Raw genomic sequence first — 25,303 nt, forward strand, 5'->3', positions numbered from 1 at the left:
CAGTGACCGAAACCTCAAGTTTTCATTTTTTTTTTATTATTTACGCTGCCACAAAGGTCTTATATAGTAAGTACACCACAGGAAAACTCGTCCGGGCCCGACAGCGATCCGGTCCCATACAGAGAACAAAAAACAAAACAAAACAAAGAACGAAACAGAACAAAACACGAAGCAGCGGAGTGTGAGATCTAAACCCGTTCCAGGCTGACGTGGTCGAATCCCGTGATTCTACAGAATCGTTTCACACGACACACAGAAAAGTCGAAGGATTTGTTGCTCTGTTGGTTGGTTGAAGGCTCCTCGGCACAAACGAACACACACCGGCCGTCGTTTCAGCCCCTCGGGTTCAGTTTGGTCGATTCAGGCGCCTTAGATGTGTGGAAATGCGCCAGACGCAAATCTGAACCTCATCAGCGCTCCTGCTGACCTGATCTAGAAGGCCCGAGACTTAAAGTGAGGATCGGACCCATGTCCCTGGATGTTCGTATTTATAGCAAAAAAAAAAAAAGATCTTTCCTCCCTTTGTCTCCTAATTTAGTCATTTCCAACTCCCGATTCCTAATTGTGAATCTGCTACTGCTTGCAGAATCACCACGTGCCCCCCCATGAACCACTTCTCATCACCTGCCAGTTTTGGGTTCATACACAGAGCCGTATCACATACAAGAGAGCCACGCTAAGCTCCATGTGCCCGCCCCCCCCAATATACTCACACCGGAGATCTTAAATCACAGAGCCAGTGTGTCGAGCCCACGTCCGACCTCCCCTCCCTCAAACACAGCCGATTGTGTCCGTGTGGCTCTCTGATCTCCACCCGAGCGCCACATCAACACATTTTAGACTCAAAATCTTCACCCAGGACCCTCAATTAAATTTTTTGTTTTGTTTTAATTAGACGTATTTTTGCTGTGAACAAAAGGTTCTCCTCCCAATTTAGTCGTATCCAATTCCCCCGATTGCGTTACGCTTCCCCTTTACTTACGATACGACCCCCCACTGCTGACTGAGGAGCTTCGCAACTGACACGCCCCCTCCGACACGTGTGCAGTAGCCGACCGCATCTTTTCACCTGCACTAGGCGAGTTCATACGCGGATCAGCCTTGTGCACGGAGAGCCACACCCTGACCACGCAAACCGTAGCCACCTGAAACCTGCACCGTACACAGCTAAGCTTTGCTGCTACGCTCCTTCAGAAACTAACTAATAATAACAATAAAAAATAATCCAGCACTTTGGTCTGAAACAACGTGCACCCAGAACCTCCCAGTCTGACCCGTCTGGCGCAAATCCGTACCGAAAGACGCCTCCAGTTTGACCAAAACGAAACGAGGGACGTCTAGACTGAGCACGGGTTCAGCGTACTGAATCACAGACGAGACACGGACGTTTCCAAACGCAGGTACTGAAAAAAAACACGGCGCACTCGAACCCTCACGCACACACACACACACACACACACACTTCTGTAACACGGCGAATCTCTTAAACGTGACACACGATGTAAAGCTGAAGATAAAAGGCACAATATAAATACATCAAAGAGATTTAGACAGACGGAGCGTCCACATTCACTTTCATTCAACCTCACGACTTCAAAGGCGACATCAAACGTATCGCACAGACGGGATCGTGGCCAAATGTATGTGGACACCCCTCCTAATGATTGATTTTGCTTCACTGTTCCTGTCTGTTGTTAACACACGTAAAAAAATGATTATTAAATGAGAAGCATATACGAGATTTGGAGCGTGTCTGTGGGAATTTGTGCCCATTTGTGACCTGGCTCATCCCAAAGGTGTCAGAGGACTTTGTGGGGGCGACTGGAAAGAGCTGATAGAGAAAGGGGGACCTTCCTTAAGCTGTTGGAGCAATCCTAAAAGCATATGATTTCAATTTAATTTAAAGGATTGCGCCGACAGTTTAGGGAAGTCCCTTTTTCACGGTCAGCTCTCGCCCCCCCCACAGGGCACAAATTCCCACAGACGCACATCACAGTCTAAGTCTAACGAGGCTTTCCTGGAGACGCCCGATATTAAAGCTACAATGAAAGAGAAAGCGATTCAATAAACCCACGATCGGGTGTCCCAATACTTTCGTCCAGACGTTCAGTAGGCTGGCAATGCCCGTCTGTATAGATCACATGATTTAGCTTGTAACAGCAAGGTGTGGTGATTACAAAGCAAAGCGTGTCCACACATTTTTGCTCGGGTGGCGTACGTCCGAGACCCAAGTGAGCCGCGCCCGTCTCCATCTGCGCCTCACCCTCGGCGGCGTCCTTCGGCGTGGCTCCAGGAGCGTGGCTCCCCCCGGAAGGACACTCGGAGCCGCACGTGACCGGCTGAAAGAAATATTTACATTGATCAAGTACGCTCGGGCGGGACCGATACCGAGGGGCGACGGGAGACGAGAGACGCCGAGTAAACTGGTACCAAAAAACAAGAACGGAAAAAAAACCTCGACTCAAGTCCAAGTCCTGGAAGAGTCGGTTCCGCTACGAGGTCCGGAATGAGTGCAAGACAAAAAAATCTCCAGGTCACGTCCCACACCATGAGAACCCATGAGCGATCCGTGCTCCTGCGGTCGACTGTATGTGGGTGTTTAGCTGCCTTAAAGGTTCTAAAGGGATCTGAAAAGTTCTAAAGGGTTCTCAAGGGTTCTGAAGGCTTCTCGTCGGCTTCAAGTCGTCACTTCTCTTCTCCAGGGTTGAGGTTTGAGCCCGGTTCAGCTCAGAAGGCATCAGAAACAGGTGCTGTGTGTGTGTGAGGAGGAGGAGGAGGAGGAAGGCCCGCTCTGGTGTCCAGCTCGTCCGGCTCTATAAGAAGTCCAGCTCCAGAGCTTGGTGCAGAGACACCAGGTCACCGTGAGCAGACACTCGCCAGAACGGCATGTTGTGCTGTCGAAAGAGGGCATCACACGCTCACAGTCTGTAATTCACCCCCAGCTACAAAAGCAGACACACTATATGGCCAAAAGTATCTGGACACCAGACCGTGAGCTTGTCGGACATCCAGTTTTAAAAACAAACAGTATTAACCCCTTAAATAATGTTTAAAATTATTTATTTGCATTTTTTAAGTTTCTTGGGACTAAACCAACAAGAAACAGTTAATATTTTTAATAAACCTCTACCAAACAGCTGAGATGATCCACAAAATGATCATTTTCATGGATGATTTTTCACCTGCTCACTTCAAGTTGACATCTAGGTTAGAAAAGCTGTTTTATTAAAACCATCTAATAATATTTTTGAGTTTAACGCACATCAACCAAGCAGTAGATACGACCCGAACAAGATTATTTAAGTATTTAGACTCAAGTGAGCTCAACCAATGCTTCAGCAGACCATTAAAGGGTTTAAATAGCTCAACCTCTTCTCAGAATGCTTCTTATAAGTATGTCTGTGGGAATTTGTGCCTATTCAGTCAGAATATGGGAGCATTTGTGTGTCCGGGCACTGATCGGTTCGAAACTCAGCCATGCCACCGGTCGGCTGGGCGCCATCTAGCGGGCATAATCGGCGGTGCCTGCAGCAGAGACGTTTCTGCTAGGGCGGGATGACCGTACTTTCAAACGCTGGGTAAGGACCCTGATTGGCAGATAGCGGCGCCTGTGCAGAGTGCATGGGTGGAAAAGGGTTCCGCTCAGGGCTGCGCACGGGTCGGAGGAAGCGTGAGCGGCATATACCCACCTCGACTCAATCAGGGAATTGGAACATAAAAAGGAGCCTTCCCTAAACTGTTGCCACACTATTTTCCTTATATCACTGATTTATTACACCTGTTTGCTACTGTCATAACAGAAGTACATGAATTCAATAATCAAAACTGGCGTCCGAATACTTTTGGCCATATAGCGCATGCTTCGATCGATATTTAACGGATCTGTACGATTTCTGTACCTGCTTGGCTGCGAACTCCTCCTCGCGGCCGTCTCCTATCACCACGTAGGTCACCTTCTTCCCGAAACGGGACACGATGCGCTCGAAGCAGCTCTCCTTCCCTGGCACAACACACGGTGCCCATCAGTGTTCGAGCCCATTTCACACCAGTCATTAAATGACACTCATAAATTGAATGATAGAATAAATTGAAGCTACAACACACAGCACAGCTCCCTTAATATCGGAAAGACGATAACACAAGAAGTACTGTGTGGTGTTATTATGCAGCTCAACGTATAATGCTATTTTAAATCCTCCCAACCCCGCCGGTCTGTGAAATTATATCTTATATCAGACCTGGGCATTTGTGGTAATTGACGGTCGAGTTTTTAACGAGACGTGAACTTCTAAATGATCTATTAACTGAAGTCAAGGTGTAAAGGTGTTTAACGATCACAATTTAGGGTTTAAATCGCTGTTACGGTACTAAACACACAGAGAAATACAAGAACATGATCGATGCGGAGCGTCACACCTGGAGCTGCTCTAACTAAACTGCGAAAGCAACAAGAACTTTTTATAAAGTTTAACACATCAGGAACTGCAGCAGTCAGGACCAGCTCTGTGATTTTAAACAGAATATCCAACAATAACAAAGGACTGAAAAACAGCAAATGAGGTGATTAGACTCAAAACATTTGTTTTTTTTGCATTTGTTTGTTTAAATAGTAAAATAATGTTGACGTTTTTACTTTGCCTACTTCTAATTTTCTGATTGTAACATCTAAACAGTAACAGATGATCAGAACTGTACAATTTACTGCTTTTTATAAAGAGATCAAATTAATATTGAGCAGAATTAGGTTCACCTTATTGGTCCGGCCCTCCACAACAGTCCCAGTTTCTTATGTGGCCCCTTGGAAAATTTAATTGCCCACCCCTGTCTTATATGAACCCGATCCGTGGTGCGAAAAAGGTGAAGCCTCATGATATTGAGCCTCATATATTATACGCTGCACGAATGGAAAAAGTTAAATCGCTCAATTCTGAATATCACAGCAAATTGCATATTTCACAGGAAACGGCTCATTATAATGCATCGTTTACCTATTTTGGTGGCGCTGTAGATGTTATCGACAGGAAAAACATCTCCCAGGCCGTAAAGCAGCACTTTAGCCAGAGCAGGAACCAGCTGAGTGGTGGTGACCAGAACGTTCATACATCTGCCCCTGCACACAAGAAAGAGAAGTCCACCAGCCAATCAGACGCCATCCTCATCCACTCCTCCGTCAGTTAGTCACGTGACGAGGAGCAGGGCGGGTCCGGCTCACCTGGACTGAATGAGCAGGAGAGCTTTGATGGCGGTGCTGAGCCAGCCGTCCGTCACCGTCTCCACGTCGCCGCGCACCCGCAGCAGCAGCTCTCTCTTCAGAGGACTCAGCAGGGCTGGGGAACCAATGAAAAATCAGCACCCGTCAATCCCAGCCAATCGCAGCGAGGCGAGCGAGAAACGCACCCGCCGCCGCCGCCGCGTCTCTCACCTCCTACGTTGCCCTTGTATCCGTTGTAGATCTCTTTGAGGCGGCGGTATCGGAAGGCCAGCTTGCGCATCCAGTCCACCCCTCCCTGCACCCCCGCCGTCGAACCCGGACCCCCTGCGCCGGCCGTCCCGTTGAACCCGTCGCTCCCGAAGTTGTAGTTGCTGAAAAAGTCAAATTCACCCTGCAGTCAGATCAAAAGTATGTGGACGCCACTCACGAGACAGGGTTTAGTGAGTGTCATGTGGAGAGCCCTGCGCAGAGCCCTGACTTCAGGCCCATCAAACACTTTTAGCATGCATTGGAACACTGACTATGAGCCAAGCCTTCTCATCCAGCATCAGAGTCTGATCTCGTACCTCCTCTTTAATCTTTATAGGTACAGATTTCAACAGAACACTTGTACCCATGGGTTTGGAATGGGGTGTTGGGAGTCCACATACACTCACTATACGGCCAAAAGTATTCGGACACCTGACCATTAAGCCTGTTTCAAAAACAAATAGCATTAAAATAGAGTGAGCTATATGTAATCTCTTTAGCTAGAACAACAGCCGCTCTTCTGAGGAGGCTTCTCACAAGACTTTTAAGTATGTCTGTGGGAATTTGTGGCCATTCAGTCAAAAGATGGCAGCGTTTTTGTGGCTGGGCGCTGATTTTGGTCATGCTGTTGAATGGGGCTGAGGTCAGGGCTCTGTGCAGCTTAATAGAGCACAGTCATGCTGGAACAGGGAACGTCCTTCCCTAAACTGTTGCTGCAAAGTTGGAAGCATAATCTTTCCTTTATTTCATTGATTTATTACACGTGTTAGCATATGCTGTAGCTGAAATTCAATAATTAGAAGGGGCGTCCCAATACTTATACCATGTAGTGTCGTTTTGGTTGAATGGTGTATGTGCACATAAAAGAATGGACACGGAATCCCAAGGGTGGAACATCCACGTACCTCAGATCTTGTCCGTTGTCGTCGGAAGCGACGTCCTCGACGTGGACCTGATCGCACTCCTGAACGCAAACATTACAGGTTACCCCAAGATTCATCGGTTCAAGTTCAACACAGTCATGGACAATTTTGTATCTCCAACTGGGAATCGAACCCAGAACCTTCTTGCTATGAGGCGACAGTGCTACACATTTCCTTTCTATTGCTAGTGTTGCTGAATTGCTGTCAATGTTTTGCACGTGGTGCTCCAGGCGGTTACTAGGGTGTTGCTTAGAAGTTGCTAGGCATTTAAGGTGGTTGCTAGTGTGTTTCTAGGCCATTTCTGAAGAGATCCAGGTGGATACGGTGTTGACAGCTGGTGGTACATTTAGTGAGACAGTGGAAGCCTTTTCGGTTGAGCTTTGTGCTATCAGTTGAAAGGTTGTGGGTTTGAATCCCGGCTCCGAGGGTCGCCCCTGTGCTCTGACCCCAGCTTGCACAGAAAACGCATTTCAAATGGCTTACAAGCAACCGCCTTAAATGCTGTTTTGACTGTTCTAAGCAACACCCTAGCAACCACCTGAATGCGGTAAGGAAGTATGGAAGTAATGATAGATAGAGAGTTGTACGGCTCAGTAGCACCGATTGCACATCACGGCTGCGAGTTCCAACCCCAGACATGAGAAGTGGCGGCTCACCTCCAGGTCGTTGAAGAACAGATGCGTGTCCGCTAACTCGAAGATCAGCTCCTCCATCTGCAGACCCAGAGTGAGCAGGGTGGCCGGATCCTGAGGGAGCAAAAACACAGAGGAGCAACAATTCAACCCGTAGAGCTGCTTCGGAGGAAGGAAGGTGGCTGAAGGTCCACCGATACCCCTTTTCCACCGACGCGGCTTTAAACCGGTTCCGCGTGTTTCCACCGGAAAAAAGAGGTTCCAGACGGAGAACTAGCGGGCCGATCTGGCACCACAGGATACTGGGTTATTCAGCCCGAACCGTGACGTCAACTGTGGGCGCGTCGTGTTGTACAGCATAGCGACAGCAACGACGGCATCAGCTGGGGTCTCGTATGGAGCTTAATGCTGCATTTTTATCTTTTAAACTTCACCTGATCACATTTTGAGCCAGTCTGCCTCTGATATGTTCAAAGCGCCTTTAAAAAGATGAACTGTGAGATATTACGTGGTAAAAGTGACCCGGACAGAACGAACACCGTTTAACGTGAAATATAAAGCGTGAAGCTTTTTCATCTCCCCGAGCTGCATAACCACACGTGAAGTAAATCCAGCTAAACACAGATACACGTGGTATTTTAGACTGGATCTGATGTTTATTTCACACAGATGTTTGTTCGTGTTGTGGAACTTTAGTGATGTTTCACCGCTCGAGTCGAGAGTCGCGGTGAAGCGCAAAACGCTTCTCACATTAATGAACTACAGAAAACAACAACTGAGACGAACACGTCACGTCTTCTTATCACCGATTGTTAGATCGCTGCTTTTTTACATAAAAACAAACATCTGTAACAGCAGCACAAATGCTCGCACATAATCCACACGCTCCGCCATGACGTTACCGCTCTGTACTTTCGTTAAGTAACGCCCACTGTTGATGACGCTGCTTGGTTCTCAAAAACTGGTGGAAGCGCGCGTCGGTTCTCTACAGAACACCGAGGTTCAGAGAAACCCGAACAGAACCGGTTTAAGAACCACGGTTTTTTTGGTGGAAAAGGGGTAAGAGGGGTTTGTGAGGGGTAAACCAGGTACGGTTCATCTGCTCACTGAATAATCACGTCAGTCAGACCTGATCCCCACCTCCTTTCATATCCCAATTTCACCAGCCGGTCCTGGGTTCCCACAGAGAGCCGTATAGCGTACGGAGAGCCATGTGACCCCCCCCCCAATTTCAGAAACTATAAACAGAAACAAATGCGTCTTCTGGTGTATTTCTAAATGCATTTTACCCCCTTTTCTCCCAATTTAGAAGAAAGAGTGTGCCAGGCGAATATACACCCTCCCTGGATGCTGTCGGGGGTGTAACCAAGGTCCAACCAAGGTCCTTACACAGCCAATTTCCCACCCAGCAGACCGGAAGCCGATTGCGCCACGACGACCGGAAGCAAAGCCGAGATTCGAACCTGGGATTATTTTACTGCGCCGCCTAGACGCCCATGGTGTATTTGACAGGGTCCTGGCAGTGTCCCTATCTACCAACAAGTGGCCTAGCTGGTAAAACAAGTGCCACACAGCAAGAAGAAGTCAACTGTTTTGAGTTTGGCATGTTCTCCCAGGCCAGTGTTGACTAGCACTAGCACAAGCTTCCTAGGGCGAATTTACAACGCTTTAATGCGTATGCATCCTGTATTAACCTCGACCAGCCAGTAGGAGTCAGTGTTGCGGTGGCAAAAAGGCAAACCCTATCCGACCCTCCCTCTCTCCGAATTCGAGTCCCTGCGCTGGCGAGCTGGGCACACTCACCTTTCCGAACTTCTGAGCAAACGAGCCGGTGAGGAGGGAGTGGAAAATGATGATGGTTTCGTCCAGATCCCACAGGAAGACCCGCTGTAACAGAGGGAAAATAAAAGCACGTCAGGTTTCCTCCGATATCGTCAGAATCACGACGTCTAAACCGTCCCTACCTCCAGGTCGTTGTCACCAGACTGGGCGCTGTCGGTCTTCTTGGCTTTGGTTTTAGCCTTGGCGGGGGGGTTCCTCTGGGCGGCGGCGTCCTGAGCCGCACCAGCTGGGAGGTTGGCGCTGGCTGGAGACGCTGCTAACAGGAAACAGACCGTAACAGAAACGTTAAACGCGCTTGTAAGATACGACGCGTTCAGGCTAACGAAGTAGCGGAGGTACCCGTGGTGCTCGGCACGCCCGTGGAGGCGCCATCCTCGGACTTCAAAGCTTGGTACGGCGGCGTGGCGGCGTTTCCCGCGTCTCCGTCGATGCTGGGTGGCGCAGGTGGGAGGTAACTGTGAGGGGACGGGTAGTACTGGGAGAACTGGTTCTGTCCCAGGGAGTTATAACTGGAGAAATCCTGTAAATGAAAGAGAGAAAAGGTGATTTCGTGCATGGAGAGCCACGCTATGCTCTATGTGACCGCCCCCCCCACCCTTACACAGGCGCCCGGACTAGTCCCAGATCTGCAGCGGGAAAACACCCAGTCTGACCTAACACTGGATTCATCGGTTCAAGTTTATAATGTCACACAGTCATGGACAATTCTGCATATCCGCCTGGGAATCGAACCCAGGACCTTCTTGCACTGAGGATATGCAGATAGACCTTTCCTTTCTATTGCTAGTGTTGCTGAATTGCTGTCAGGGTTTTGCATGTGGTGCTCCAGGTGGTTACTAGGGTGTTGCTTAGAAGTTGCTAGGCATTTAAGGCGGTTGCTAGTGTGTTTCTAAGCCATTTCTAAGGAGATCCAGGTGGATGACACAGTATTGCTTTAGATGGTGGTACATCGAGCTTTGTGCTATCAATTGAAAGGTTGTGGGTTCGAATCCCGGCTCTGCCATGAAGCCACTGTAGGACCAAGCAGAAATACAGAGATACTTGAGCAAGGCCCTTAACCCTCTGTGCTATATATTCAAATGCCTTAGAAACACACTAGCAACCGCCTTAAATGCTATTTTGACTTCCCAGTCACTTCTAAGCAACACCCTAGTAACCACCTAGAAACGGTACGGCTAAACCACCACCGCCAGCTGCTTTCCTACAGTCAGGCGGTATAAACGGTTATACGGCTCAGTCCTACACATCAGTGTCCGTCAAGGGTGCATCATCATCTTTTTTTGGTACCTGATGGGTAGCGGTTGCTGTGGTGACGGCGGGTGCTGTGGGGATGTTGGAGTACACGCTGGATGTGGTGAAGCAGGAACCTGGAGTAGAAGCACGACACATCTCAGAGCACCAGAGATACAGCAGCAAAAAACAAACGAAAGGTACAAATGGGTCGCAAAATATGAAAATGGAATTCTGTTTTTAGTCATATCTAATTCCTTAATTCGACCCTTCTCCCCTACTCGCAGACTATCATGCGGCCCCACCCAACCACTTCTCTTCACCTGCCTGAGACGGGGTCTCGCAGAGAGCAGTATCGCGCGCGGAGGGTCGTGCAGCTGCCCCGACCTGCCAGCAGAGGCCGCAATTGCACCCGTTCGACCATCCCTCCATCAGGCACAGCCAACCGTGCCCGTGTGGGAACCTGCACGGCCGGTCGACAGCACGGCTGAGATTCCAGCTCGAGTAGTGGTTGCCCAGATGTAACGTAAAGCCTCCACAAGGGGGCGTTCGCGTAGGAGCACATCGTGTAGGACGGGGGGGGGGGGCAATTCAGAGCAGCCAATCGCGTATTCAGGGAGGTGGGGGGACACCAGAGTAACCCGCGTGAGATCCTACAGTGGTGCACAGGGGCACATCCAACAAGCTCGTAACCGTGCGTCCACATACTTTTGCCCGTATTACTTATAAACGCAGAGACAGAAGGCACGCTGGCTGCAGGACAGGCAAAGTGAGACAGGAAGTGAGGCAGGAAGCCGGCTTGCCTTGGCTGGGGTAGGAGAAGTGGGCCGGCTGGGGCTGAGTCGAAGCGTAAGCCGTGCTGAAGCTGAGAAACGGCGTCTGGCCGGCGGCGGACGCGTCGTGCAGCCTGGGCTCGCTCTTAACGCCCGGCCACATGGCGCCTGCGGGCGGGTGAAGGTGGAGAGATGGAGCGAGAGAGGACAAACACACATGAGAGAGAGAGAGAGAGAATGCAGACAGAGTGAGATGACTGGAGAGCAGAAACGAAGCAGATGTGAATGCTAATGGAAGCTGTGCTGTGAATGGGACGAGAGCGTGAGGGTTCGAGCCCGGGACGGACCGAATGGCGGCAGGCCGTAGGTTTGACCCGTGAAGCTGTCGTTGAAGGCGGCTGACTGGTTCAGGGAGGTGAACGCCACCTGGCTGTCGTACGCCGTAACTGCAGGGCTGAGGAGGACAAGCAGAGCGTTAACGTGGAGAAGAACTGATGAGACGTGCCTGAATCTGAACGATTTAAGGACGGCGGGGGTTCTTACTTGTTTCCCGGGTAGATCTGCGAGGTAAATTCGGATTCCGCGCCGCCGAGCTCTTTGCACGTCTCGTCTGATGAACATAAATTATAACATGATGCGAGTCGGACGCACAGCTGATTGATTAGCCAGTAAACTAGATCTAAATACCTTTAGCGGTATAGGAGGCGTCCGTGTCACAGTTCTTGGTTGATATTTGGCTATTCGACTGTTCTTGACTCCCTGGAGACATTAAAGCACTTAAACTCACAGTATTCTAATGAGGAAAGACATTCGCCCCCTCCTGGTTTCACATTTGTGCACATCTGCCACACTTACTTCTTTTAAAACCAATAAAAAACCTCTTAAATAAAAAGTTCCCGAGCTGATTTAGCTAAAAGGTCTCTATAAATGGCACATCACGCTCCAATCTAAACCATTTCTGAGCATAGAAGAAAATGTTATCACACTATATTAGTCTGGAAAGAGTCACAAAGCCGTTTCTATTAGGGATGCACCGATCCAACTTTTTCAGTTCCGATACCGATCCGATACACATACTTTGCATATCGGCAGATACCCGATACCGATCCGATACCATTGTTGAATTAATAAACCGTATACTTTATCATGTGGGAAAGACTTAAGGCATCAGGATCGACTTAAACATTACTAAGTTTGCAAAACAAAATATAATTAACACAGATATAAATGTACTGAACTGCTATTTATTTGTCAATAAAATAATAAACAGGCATCTTAATATTTCAGTGTTATTTTCACTCGCTGCCTTGGTGACCAAAGCAATCCCAGCATTCATTGCAGAAAAATAAACATAGCTTGACGGGGCGGAGAAACGAATGGCGTTATTATCAAACGTAAATAAAATATTACTGATTTTTAACTTGTGTAAACTTATACCGAGTGTTTTTATTTGCAAGTTCGAGCTTGTCGGGAAATGTAACCGTTATCGGTACATGAAGGGAAATGTTATATTGACCTCAGTTCATTGTTTTTAATGGCAAGACGCTAAATGCTAAACCCGATGGAATCGCTGTGTAAGTAACGCGTTCGAATAACCTGATTTATGAGTTGATGACTTATTAGAATCCTCTGTACTGAGGCAGCCGCTTATGTAGGCAGTAAGGCAGCGAGGCGGCTCACTAGGTTTCCGAACACACCCATAATGTGGCTGCTGACGATGAGAAAAACAGCAGTAGCTTCAATAACTTTTTCAAATAGACTTATCCGTAAATATTTAGTGCAAACAGTAATACAAAATAAAATATAGCAGCTAAACATGTTGCCATCGAACTTGTTAGCATAGCAAGCGTGAAATACCTCCATGCAGCTGACTCTTTGGCTCGCTCCATGTTGCTCTTTTTGTTTGTGTTATACGCCGTACGTCGGCAGCGCGTCCTGTGTGGGCTCAGCGCGCGTCGCCAACGAACTAAAGTGAACGTATCGGACCCATGGATCGGCCTGATTATCCGATATCCGATCCATCTCATTTTGGTAATATCGGGACCGATATCCGATCTTAATATCGGATCGGTGCATCCCTAGTTTCTATAGTTCTGGGACTCTAGTGAACCACAGCGAGAGCCATTATGTCAGAATAGTGAAATTGTAGGATCACGTTTTTTGCTTTAGGGCCCGGACAAGCATTTTAAAGCGGGTAAGTTAATAAGAACAGAAGCAACTGACCGGCATCTCGGCGATTGGTAGACGGTGGAGGGTAGGTATTGACCTCAGACCCTAAATCGACCGCACCGCCTCTGCTGTCTCTCCGTCGAGCAGCTTCCGCCCTATAAAACAAGACGTCAGGACATGAACGCTGATGCTCGCTCTACATACCGAACATACCGACCCGAGGAGATAAAACAATTACCTCGCATCTTCTTTCTGACTGATTTCAGGATCATGCCGAGCTTTCTTTGCCTAATGAAGCAACACAACAGATCAAAATTCAGACCAGAATCTATAACGTCTCCAAAAAAACACGAACATGAGTGAAGAGAGTAAACACGGACAGACCGGGAGCTCCGACGTCTCCTGTGGTTCCTCCATGACGGCGTGCGAGGACGTCACCGTGTATCCAGATGTGTCTGCTAACTCACACCAAGTGTGCGTCCTGGATCAGACACAAATCTTAATTAAACATGAATTCTGCCCCACTAAACTTTAGTTTTGTGTATGTATTCCTCTCAAGGTTTCTTCCTGTATTTTAAGGGAGTTTTTCCCGCCCGTCGCCTTCGGTTTGCTCAACAGCGGTTTTTGGTCTGTTGGTCCCTAAAAAGGCGCAGTGATGCTCACTGGGTTTGTAATAACACCTCAGATAAATAAACCAACCTCCTAAAAAGGTTGGTGATTTGTGGGAGCTGGAGTTACGATGTGAGTAATATTTCAGGTTGCAAACGTCATTAATTTGTGGTAAACATGAGTGCGCAGTGGATGTGTGATGCATCTCACTGAACCCTGGTCATCAGTACTGGGTAGTGTGTGATAAGTTCCAGGATGTATTATTCATACCGCATCAGAAAATCGTTTTTATTCCACCTGACTGAACTGGCCGCATGAAGCGGACGGGTTTGCAGTTACAACTTTATTCCCGATGTCCTGTGTTTAACTTGGGATGCATTCAGGAGCATAAAAATGTGGACAGTAAGAGTCCAACATTTCCTTTCCATGTTTGGGTGCAACAATGTTTTGATATTTCAAAGCAAAATTGCATTTTTACTATATTGTCATGTATATACACACACACAATAGGGACAGTGGTTGGGCCATCAACTGAGAGGTTAAGAATACCAGTTCTGCCATGCTGCCACTGTTGGGTCCTTGAGCAAGGCCCCTAACCCTCTCTGCTCCAGGGGCGCCGTACAATAACTGACCCTGTGCTCTGACCCCGACTTCCAAACGAGCTTGGATATGCGAAGAGAGAATTCCATTATACTGCACACCTGTCGCAGGACACTTTTATATCATGTATACATATATTTGTGTGTGTGTGTATATATATATATACAGTATATATATGAAATAAAAGTGTCCTGCAACTTTTGACTCTGTATATACACTGATCAGCCATAACATTAAAACCACCTCCTTGTTTCTACACTCACTGTCCATTTTATCAGCTCCACTTACCATATAGAAGCACTTTGTAGTTCTACAATTACTGACTGTAGTCCATCTGTTTCTCTGCATGCTTCAATGGTCAGGACCACCACAGAGCAGGTATTATTTAGGTGGTGGATGATTCTCAGCACTGCAGTGACACTGACATGGTGGTGGTGTGTTAGTGTGTGTTGTGCTGGTTTGTAAATACCGTGTCCACTCACTGTCCACTCTATTAGACGCTCCTACCTAGTCGGTCCACCTTGTAGATGTAAAGTCAGAGACGATCGCTCATCTGTTGCTGCTGTTTGAGTCGGTCATCTTCTAGACCTTCATCAGTGCTCACAGGACGCTGTCGGCTGGATGTTTTTGGTTGGTGGATTATTCTCAGTCCAGCAGTGCCAGTGAGGCGTTTAAAAACTCCAGCAGCGCTGCTGTGTCTGATCCACTCATACCAGCACAACACACACTAACACACCACCACCATGTCAGTGTCACTGCAGTGCTGAGAATCATCCACCACCTAAATAATACCTGCTCTGTGGTGGTCCTGACCATTGAAGCATGCAGAGAAACAGATGGACTACAGTCAGTAATTGTAGAACTACAGAGTGCTTCTATATGGTAAGTGGAGCTGATAACATGGACAGTGAGTGTAGAAACAAGGAGGTGGTTTTAATGTTATGACTGATAGATAGATGTTGATGTAGAGTGATCATTTAGGTCAGTGATATCGTGATGATAGACTTTCATACCGTCACATTCCTACTGTGGATCAAGGACAAGTGAGGGTCTGTTCTGAAGGTGAAGCTCTCAGCCCATTTGCCACAAGAGCAGATATACATAGACACACCATGGCTGTGTCCCAAATACACATGAAGTGCACTACATAGGGTTTACATTGTATTATCGGTGTACCCTACTTAGTGCACTTGTGTAGGAAGGAGGCGGAGATTTGGGATACAGTATTGGTACTCCAGTTCTAGTAGAAATGACTGGAAGGACAAGCAGCTGAGCTACAGTATTGGAATTTTAAATTTAAATAGCTTGTACTGAAGGGCAAAGTAATAAAAATAATAATGCCGATGATTACAATTAGCCGCGCAGCAAATGTACACACAAGCTTATGCTAAGCTATCTGGCTAACCGTAATAACAATACATTGTTCCAGTTCAGTCGCACTCAGTGTACAAATATAACGAATGTTATGTAACAAACTTATTTCCACATTATTCGACCAAACACATAAGAACAGTAAATGTTATTATTACCATGTTAACTAACTTTTAACTAGCAAACAGCAGCTAGCACAATATGTCAGATATCGTTAGCTTAGCCAGTTAGCCGCGACGTTAGCCTAGCGTGTATTACTCGGATGCTCGCTCTACCGACCTTCAAACCCTACAGAAATGAACCAAATTATAAACAGAAGCGTGTTCTAAATACACAATAATGTCAATCTTACCATGACTGTGAAGTGTTAGCGTGGAGCCGGTAGCTAAGCTAATCATAAAAACGACTCGGTTCAGTCATAGGTTGTTGGGAACAAGTATTTAGCAGGGAAATCACACTGCGCATGCGCAGAACACAGACCTCCAGCGCTGCTCCTTATCAACGAGAGCACAAACCTTCTGCAGAGAAGGCACCGGACCCACCGCAACCTGGACTCCCCACAGCCCTACTGATGCGTTTAATAAAAATGAAGTACATTTAATTTTTTTAACATACTTTTACGCAGGGGGAAATTTGCATTGTTTGCATTACCGTCGAAGGTCCTGGGTTCGATTCCCCAACCTAGCGCTCTTTCTGTGTGGAGTTTGCATGTTCTCCCTGTGTCCCTGTGTGTTGGTTTTCTTCCGGCTGCTCCGGTTTCCTCCCACAGTCCAAAAACATGCAGCCAGGTTAACTGCAGCTACTAGAAATCGCTCTGACTGTGAGTGTGTGTGTAATGTGATGAACTGGCAACCTGACCAGTGTGTTTTCTGCCTTTCACCCAATGAAGCTGACCACCGCAACCCTGACCAGGATAAAATGGTGGTAAAACAGACAATGACTGAATGAATGTCTTACAAGCTCATGGTCAGGTGTCCAAATACTTTTGGCCTTATAGTGTATTGATACTCGCTGAAATGCTGGGGGTGTTGGAAGCAGAAGAGGAACTAATAGGGAATTAGATATGACCACATTAAAGAGGTTTATATATATATATATATAATAGATGGGTAATGGCGGGCGCTCAGGTGGCACAGCGGTAAATCACGCTAGCCCACCAGTGCTGACATCTCAAGCTCGCGAGTTCCAATCTCAGCTCTGCTTTCGGCCGACCAAGCACCTACACGGGTGATTGGTTCGTCCGAGGAAGGGAGGGTCGTAGGGTCCTTATAACTGCTGAGATTACGACCTCTGCTGGCTGATTCATGGTACTGCACAGAGACGAGGAATAACAGGGTTCAGTGCGTGTCTCTGTGCATGATATGGACACGTGTCAGAGCTTCATGATTTCTCATTATCGCTCCGAGGGATGCAGATCTGTTCTTACGCTGCATGATGCCGACACAGTGGCACTGAGACTGTTCGTTTCTGTGTTGATGATTGTTTACCATAATCAAAGAAGAACACGAGAACCTTGGATCATCTTTAATATAATTTATTCAACATTTAATGAAGATCATTTAAATATTTCATCCTTCTGCAAATCTACAATTGAACAATATGATACAGAGCAGCATTTAAATAAATATACATAAAATGTATAAAAAAAGGTGCGACTTCCAAATATGGAAGAAAATAAAGGTTCTAGAGGAGAGAAGGACTGGCGCTGGTCCCACAGTACCGAGAAAAACAATCAGATGAGCTACAGTGTAAAGTCAGACACACACACACACACACACACAAACCACAGTGTGCAAAAGTATTCGGACAGGCACGCTTTGTGCATCATTCACCATTCTTACTCACAGAAATATCACTCCTGTACATCACACGGCCCGATCTCTGGTGTTAATTCTACCTAAATATTGCTAAAGCACACAGTACCGTAGAACGTTCCGGATTTACGATATGGCCAAAAGTATATGGACACCTAACCTGAATGATTCGGAGTGCGTCTGTGGGTATTTGTGCCTGTTCAGTCAAAATCAGTCATTTTTGGATAAAAGGGATTAAATCTGGACACAAGCCTGGCTCGTAATCAAGTCCTGCATATTGTTTAGTGTGCTTGAGGTCAAGGATTTGTGCGGGCTACTCAAGTACACACCAAACTGTACAAAGCATGTCTTTATGGACCTTGCTTGAAATGTACATTTTCAGCATTTAGCGGACGCTTTTTATCCAAAGCGACTTACAGTACTGTGACAGTATACAGTGTAAGCAATTGAGGGTTAAGAGCCTTGCTCAAGGGCCCAACAGAGGCAACCTGGCAGTGGTGAGGGTTGAACCGGCAACCTTCTGATTACTGGACCAGTACCTTAACCACTAGGCTACAGCGGCCCAACCATGCTGGAACAGCAGGTCTGTTATTTAAATACTTGATTTTAGACATCTTATAGAGCAATATCTGTGGATTAACACAATATGACCGGGTGTCCACATACTTTTGGCCACATGGTAGATCTGTTCATGGTATTTATACTAAAACAACGACTGTTGGAAGAAAATCAGGTCGTCTTCGTATTTCCTGGGTACTTTAATCCGGATACACAGTGGTATTCAGAAGCTCGGCCACTTCTAGAGAAAATTCATGGTTTGTCCGTAGAATAAAGCAGCAAAATAAATTCATTTATTAAAAATAAAACATCATTTGGCTTCCAGATGTTTCCCTGATGTCCACGGATCCTCGAAACGGCTGTCGAGTGTTAGAACAAGATTTGAGATCCGAGTTGTAGGTTTGTGTAGTCCATCAACACCAGCGTATTAGAACCAAGAACCTTCAAAACTAAATAGACTGGAGTGCATTTACCAAGCTGTCCAAAATCCTAGCTAAACTGCGTTTCTTGTAGAACGCCCAGCGATTAGATCTAGATCAAAGTTCAGGCTGTTCGATCGGATGCAGGAACAAAATCCAAAACCCTCAGGCACTTGCGAGCCCCCTGCGCCCCTGTCCAAACCTGGCACCTGAACCGGTCCCTCACAGTGAGACAGTCAGTGACCCGTATACGACAGATCTGCTCCGTACTGGTCTCTCGGCAGGTCTTCCTGCAGATTTTGGTCCGAAGGTGGTGTTCCGGAGGTGCTACTGGAAGGCGAGATCAGCCGGGGGGTCGTAGGAGAAGCCCGGGAACGCCCCGGCCGCCTCGCGGACGCTGCTGCTCAGGTGCAGGTTGTCGCTGTTGCAGACGGACGTGGACACGGGCAGGTGGGTGAACTCGGGGTCGAAGTGTCGCAGGTCGGTCGGACCCGTCTGCGGAAAATCGAAAACGGATCGTTCGTTAGCCGTAAGCTTCAACTACTGCATACTATTGTACTACTGTATGTGCTGTACGAGGACATTTAGAAGATGAAGCTCTGTCGGACTCACCACTGTGGGAATGAAGGGTGGCGTGATCTTTCTGGCCATGAGGTCGTCCCAGTTAATAGGTGAGAAGAAGCTGTGGTACTTCAGTTCCAGCTGAAGACAGAGAACACACCCAGCGCATTAGCACACTACATCTCACCACAGTTCAAACATATACAACGCTAAACATTCGATCGTGTGGATACTCACGAAATCATCCTTGGCTCCGAGCCGCTTGGTCCGATCCTTCTGCAGCAGTCTTTCCAGCAGCTCGCGCCCGGAGTTGGACACGTTGGGCTTCAGCACCAGAGACTTGTGCAGGATGTTGTTGTACATCTCGGCCGTGTTACGACTGTAGAACGGAGGCTGGAGAGAAAATACAAAGAGAACTTAAAATTAAACTACTGTAGCAGTTCAGTACACTGTCCACTAGGGGGCCTCAGTGAATCCCTAAGATTTTTAATAGATAGGTAGATGGATTGAACTTTATTGACATTGCTTTGTACATATTTAAATGTATGGTATTCATCTATATACATAGTAATATATTAATATATACATAATAATAGTAAGTGCAAAAGTATGTGGACAACAGGTGTGGACAATCAACCTTTTTATTTCATTTTTATCAACTGATTCGTCCTGGTCAGGGTCTCTGGGGTCCCAGGGGTCAAGGGGTAACACTGGATGGGCCACCAATCCGTCACAAAACAAGGTCCTCCAGTGAACCACCCCCTGATCTTAACCCCAGTAGGATGACATGGAATGTAAATTGCTCCAGGAGAGTAAAGGCTGTTATAGTGGCAATTTGGGGTGCCCATGAGTTTGGAACAGGATGTCCAACATGCTCATGATCAGGCGTCCATATACTTCTGGCAGTGTAATATTAAGGTATATTTTCTTTAACACACGAAAACACATGCGTCCTAATCAGAAGGTTGCCAGTTCAAGCCCTTAACCCTCAATTTCTTAGGACTGTATACTGTCACAACTGTAAGTCCACTAAATGCCAACAATAGATATGTAGTTCATTACTCACCAGTCCGTACAGCATCTCGTACAGGACCGACCCGAGGCACCACCAATCCACGGTGCGGTCATACGCCTGTTTCTGCAGGACCTCCGGGGCCAAATACTGTAAATAACAGGACAAAATAAGCCCTCAAACCCATCAAAACACTCCCAATATACAGGATATAAACGACGCAGAAGTTCCTGCTCTGCTCTTACCTCCGGGGTTCCACAGAACGTAGTGGTGGTGCCGTTGGGATCCAGTCCTTCTTTGCACAACCCAAAATCCGTCAGCACGATGTGACCCTGAGAGTCCAGCAGGATGTTCTCCGGCTTCAAGTCTCTGCAAGAAGAAGAAACACGAGAAATGTTGACCACCAGATGTTGGCTGTTTGTTTTGTGTTTGGAGGACGTACACTAGGGGGCAGCGTGAGGTCTGTGAACACACCTGTAAATAACGTGCAGGGAATGGAGGTAACCCAGAGCGCTGGCGATTTCGGCGGCGTAGAATCGGGCCCTGGGCTCCAGGAAGATCCTCTCCCGCTGGAGGTGGTAGAATAACTACGGGAGGAAAATAAAGCAGTTCTTAATACCCTGCTCCATGTGAAGTAGCAACAAGAAGGAGCAGCTTAACTGCTTCATATTTCTGGTCACTATAAGTCCAGAACATCTGTTAGAAATGACCTGTGGTCTGTAATACATGGTCCAACAGTATGGAAAACACGCTTTTAATACACTACATGGCTACACTACTATTCAGACGCCTGTAAGCAGTTCATTAAGGTTATACAGAGCTTATAATAGTCCAGTAAACACGATAAATCATTGTATAGTTCAGATTGAGATTGAGATTATGTTCCTGAATTACCTCGCCCCCGTTGACGTAGTCCAGCACGAAGTAGAGCTTGTCTGTGGTCTGAAAGGAGTAATGAAGCCCCACCAGGAAGGGATGTTTGATGTTCTTCATCAGCACGCTGCGCTCAGCCATGATGTGCTTTTGCTGGAACGAGAGACGACAGTACGATTTAATACACCGACCATCGACAGGTGAAGTGAATAACACCGATTATCTCTTCATCACAGCATCAGTTAGTTATATTAGGCAGCATGTGAACATTTTATCCTCGAGCGTGAGGATCTGATCGAGTTTGACGAGGGCCAAAGTGTGATGGCTAGAACACTGGGTCAGAGCATCTCCAAAACTGCAGCTCTTGTGGGGTGTGTCCCGGTCTGCAGTGGTCAGTATCTATCAAAAGTGCTCTAAGGAAGGAACAGTAGTAAACCGGCGACAGGGTCATAGGTGGCCAAGGCTCATTGATGCTGGTTCTGATAGAAAGGTGTCAGAATACACAGAGCATCACAGTTACAGGGCTGTTTTGGCAGCAAAAGGGGGACCAACACAATATTAGGAAGGTGGTCATAATGTTATGCCTAATCGGTGTATATTATTCAGTGGGAAATGTATGTATTTATTTATTTGGATTTTAATGCCTCTGTGTATTTGGGGTGTTCCATAAATATGTCCAGTGGGAAATCCTCACCTCTTTCTTCTTCAGTATGATCTTCTTCTGGAGAACCTTCACGGCGTAGTACTGCTCCGATTCTTTGTGTTTGGCCAGCAGAACCTTCCCGAAACTTCCCTTCCCGATGATCTTCAGGTAGTCGAAGTCGGACGGTTTGATCCTGACCCACACAGAATTTTGCAACACGTTAGGATCTCAGATGAAAGCGAACCCTTAAATAAGCAAATGGAATATCATCGAGCGGGTACTCACTGAGTCTCCTCGGCTAGTGAACTCCTCTGGGTGGTGAGGCACATCTGGACAGGAAAGATCAAGCAGATCAAATTAATTCATGCACACAGGTCAATACAGGTGTATTTTATCAATGCATCGATGCAGGTGTGTATGGAACACCATGGGTGTGTGTGTGTGTGTGTTCTCACCTGAGGGGATTCAATGTCAGTTATGGTCGTTTCCTCATTCTGGTTCATGTCGATCTTCAGGAAGGACTCATCCTGAGAACTGAAGAGAGAGAGAGACATAAATGAGAGAGCTGTAAGGCACCAGTAGGTGGCGGTATCTACAAAGTACAGTACACTACAGAGCCAAAAGTATGTGGACACACAACCAGTGGAAGAATGTATTAATAATACTATATTTTTATTATTATATTCAACAAATGGAACAATATCGAATAATTACAAGCCCTGAGTATAAGTCCATTCATTCATCTCTAATTTCTCCTCCCTTGTAGCAATGTAGTACCTCTAAATAATCCAAATATCTGGAAATACTGTACATAAACTGTACAACTTCCATTATTTATCTTCATTAAGCACTTCATTAAGGTTTTACAGGATTTATAGTCCAGAAAATACGGTACAAACACCCTTAGGTGGTGGTACCTCCAAAGTACAGTCTCCATTGGAAGACCTGTGTAAGTGACTAATAAAGACCTGAAATGTACTAATAATACTCTATTTTTGTTATTATATTCAATAATTGAAACAATATGGAACTAATACATGTCCTGAGTATTAGTGCATTCATTCATCTTTAATTTCTGCCTCCTTGTAGCAACATAGTACCTCTAAATAATCTAAATTTCTGACAATACTGTACACAAACTGTACAACTTCTATTATTTATCTTCATTAAGCACTTCATTAAGGTTATACAGGATTTATAGCCCTCAAAATACAGCAAAATGCGGTTGACAGGACTGCATGGAGATAGTACGTTACAGAGGTAGTTCATTACAGAGCCAAAAGTATGTGGACACATGTCCATTGTAAGAACACCCTTTTATTGGGATGATTACATGGAGTGGGCAGGTACCAGTATCTCTAAAGCGTATCAATAATACTATATTTTCATTATTATATTCAACAATATGGAACAATTACATGTTCTGAGTGGCCAATGTGACTTTCATGTATTTGTTCATTTATTTGTCTTTAATTTCTGCTTCATGGTAGCAAAATGGTGCACCTAATATGATGGGAAATACTGTAAATATACTCCATTCATGTATTTATCTTTATTTAGCACATTATTCAGGCTATACAGGTCTTATAAACCAGAAAATACGGTCCTCAGTGGAAAACATCTGGAGCCAGTAGGTGGCGGTATCTCCAAACTGTGTTGGTGATACTTCTGTATTTTCTGAACAGTTACCAAATTAAAAAGTAGTCCAGGCTGTTTGAGAAATGGCCTACAGTTCAGATCTCTGGATTCCCCCCCTGGTCACTCAGACATGACTGAAGCTTCTTAGTGTGACAGATGAGCTGCTGGGGAATTTTCCACCACGGCTCAGAAGTGACCTACATGACTCAGACTGACATACAGAACAAATGAGTCGGTCCTGCTCGCACCTAATGAGCTCGGGCCGTTATTCTGGTCCAGAGAACCCGCGGGATTAACCGAAAGGTGCTTACGGCCGCTGAGAGGCGGTGGCTGGAACACGGAGGGGGGCTATTCTGGAACACTGGCTTTTTGTGCAGTACAGAGATTATGCTATTAACAGGAGGTACAGACGGAAGTCCAACCCTGGACTGCTTGGTCCTTCCAATGGGATTATGTACTTATAAATGTACTTATAAATGTACCGGCCTGACCTCGGTTTAGTCGGATAAGTACGCTCGTTGTGTCATGAATGAACAAATTAATGATTTATTTCTAATAAGCCACCTCCAGCTTTGCGTGCACGGACGTTCACTGATCCCTGAACAGTCAGGAAATTGAGGACTTACTGCTGGCAGATGTGAGGGTTGGACACCAGCTTCTGAATGAAGTCGTTCAGACCCATCTTCCTTTCTTTAATGAAGGCTGTAATAGAGAGACACATCCACGTCAGTCAGTACACCTACTGGAATAAATAATTTGCCAATTATACCAGATATTAAGGTGGGTGAGCACTTGCAATTCTTAGTATTGGTCAGTGCACCAAAATGAAGATACCTATTTAATCAATATATAAATGTCTTGCTTTTAACTGATTCCCTCTATGGAAACAAGTGGACCTAACCCATACCAGAACCACTGGACCTTTACTTTCACTGTATTTTGGCCCGTACCTCAGCCAATGCCACACATGCCTCAATACGATGAAGTGCCATATTCAGTGCCATGTAATAACCTGCAAACATACCTGTGCCACCCAGTATAACAACCCATATTAACAGCTCCAACAAAATCACCTTCAATTGAACCAGACTTAAACAAACCACATGACCCGTCCAAATGGAATCCTACTCATGCGGGCACAGAGAGGATGCCAATGCCATCTGTAGTAAATCCTAATCAGTACTAAGACATACAGAAGTCATGCCACAAAGGCACTAAATGGCACTATTTATTATTTAAATTATAAAACATATAAAACACGTCTTATTATCAGCACAGAAGTCATTCAGTCACAGAAATACAGTCAAACCCCAAGCCTGTCCTGTCCTGACATGACCCTGACAAGGTTATGTACTTTTCGGATCACTTTTGCTGTATTATTCCTTAAACCTGTGGAATTATGGTCGTATTTAATGTTGCTGATATTTTGCAAAAGTTTGTGCACCCCAGGTAATTGGTTTTTCTCGGTAAAATAACCTAAAGCATTTTGATGCATGTATTCTGGAAATAAAAGCAAAATGTGAGATGTGCACCAGTTGTGGCGCAAATAATTACTTGTTTTTATACTTCCAATATATTAAATTTAGCAAATAAAGAGAAATTGTGCTTCAAAATATAATATATAATATGTTTACTCATTCAATCAGGTAACTTGAGTGAAAATGCTCAAATTATGAACGAATGAATGAATAAAGAATGAATGTTTATTATTATTAGTAGTAGTATTATTGTTATATGATATTAATTATTAATATATATATTTGCTGTACATACCGGTCAGTACAGAAACGATTCCTCTCATCTTGCAGTAAGTCAGATCACAGCGAGTCTCGGTCACGTCCATAATACCGACTGAACTCGGTGTACCGGAGCAGCAGTAACCGGAGTGAAGAAGCGATACGAGAATGAATCGACGGTATTTATTCCAGCCTCAGATCTCTATCACTCCCGGTCTCTCTCATTACTGTCAGGAGAAGCGCCGCTCTGCTGCTTTTATACCGAGCGAGTGAGGGCGGGGGTCTGACGTCACACGTGTAACCATGGCGACTGCGTTGCAGTAGGCCGTGTTCAAACCGCGGGAAATCTCTGTTCTGTGAGGAAACCGCGGCCATGTTTCCGTGCTAATGACGATCTTTATGACAACAAACGATGATATTACAAAAACAACAACACTAG

At 46.1% G+C, this 25,303-nt stretch overlaps 2 protein-coding genes across 4 annotated transcripts; both read right to left on the bottom strand.

Annotated features, from left to right (window-relative positions):
• Nucleotides 1-16: 16 nt before the first annotated feature.
• eya3 (EYA transcriptional coactivator and phosphatase 3) lies at nt 17-16,032 on the bottom strand. Of its 3 annotated transcripts, none has more exons than XM_063009550.1 (19): nt 15,963-16,032; nt 13,415-13,511; nt 13,269-13,318; nt 13,085-13,185; nt 11,549-11,620; nt 11,405-11,471; nt 11,209-11,315; nt 10,892-11,029; nt 10,146-10,225; nt 9,198-9,378; nt 8,981-9,111; nt 8,820-8,903; nt 7,041-7,130; nt 6,367-6,425; nt 5,423-5,583; nt 5,213-5,327; nt 4,989-5,110; nt 3,900-4,000; nt 17-2,894 (listed from the first exon to the last, which is right to left on the bottom strand). In XM_063009550.1, exons 2-19 carry the CDS (start codon nt 13,445-13,447, stop codon nt 2,814-2,816), a joined length of 1,773 nt encoding a protein of 590 aa, XP_062865620.1. In that variant the 5' UTR covers nt 13,448-13,511; nt 15,963-16,032; the 3' UTR covers nt 17-2,813. The 3 variants fall into 3 exon arrangements, with proteins under 3 accessions (XP_062865620.1, XP_062865615.1, XP_062865625.1); XM_063009545.1 differs by having other exon boundaries at nt 8,981-9,114; XM_063009555.1 differs by lacking the exon at nt 10,892-11,029 and having other exon boundaries at nt 8,981-9,114.
• Nucleotides 16,033-17,120: 1,088 nt separating this feature from the next.
• On the bottom strand, nt 17,121-25,073 carry si:ch211-195b13.1 (STKc_SGK domain-containing protein). Its single transcript, XM_063009573.1, has 12 exons — nt 24,902-25,073; nt 23,755-23,830; nt 21,946-22,024; nt 21,776-21,819; nt 21,542-21,683; nt 20,869-21,000; nt 20,449-20,561; nt 20,220-20,343; nt 20,029-20,124; nt 19,200-19,355; nt 19,014-19,103; nt 17,121-18,896 (listed from the first exon to the last, which is right to left on the bottom strand). Exons 1-12 carry the CDS (start codon nt 24,969-24,971, stop codon nt 18,729-18,731), a joined length of 1,290 nt encoding a protein of 429 aa, XP_062865643.1. The 5' UTR covers nt 24,972-25,073; the 3' UTR covers nt 17,121-18,728.
• Nucleotides 25,074-25,303: the final 230 nt, after the last annotated feature.

The sequence above is a fragment of the Trichomycterus rosablanca genome, chromosome 2 (assembly GCF_030014385.1).
Source record: "Trichomycterus rosablanca isolate fTriRos1 chromosome 2, fTriRos1.hap1, whole genome shotgun sequence".
In the NCBI taxonomy this organism is placed as follows: Eukaryota; Metazoa; Chordata; class Actinopteri; order Siluriformes; family Trichomycteridae; genus Trichomycterus; species Trichomycterus rosablanca.

Bases quoted from the DNA above. Each gene is read 5' to 3' on its own strand.
- eya3 (XM_063009545.1), bottom strand. From the start codon at position 13,447: ATGGAGGAACCACAGGAGACGTCGGAGCTCCCG. The intron at 11,030-11,208 runs GTCCGTCCCGGG...ACCCGCCCGCAG, and splicing joins CTACGGCCTGCCGCCATTCG to GCGCCATGTGGCCGGGCGTT. The intron at 9,115-9,197 runs GTACCTCCGCTA...GTTTCCTGTTAG, and splicing joins GGGCGTGCCGAGCACCACGG to CAGCGTCTCCAGCCAGCGCC.
- si:ch211-195b13.1 (XM_063009573.1), bottom strand. From the start codon at position 24,971: ATGGACGTGACCGAGACTCGCTGTGATCTGACTTACTGCAAGATGAGA. The intron at 20,344-20,448 runs GTGTGTTCACAG...TTCTTCTTGCAG, and splicing joins TCCCTGCACGTTATTTACAG to AGACTTGAAGCCGGAGAACA. The intron at 20,125-20,219 runs GTAAGAGCAGAG...TGTTATTTACAG, and splicing joins CGTTCTGTGGAACCCCGGAG to TATTTGGCCCCGGAGGTCCT.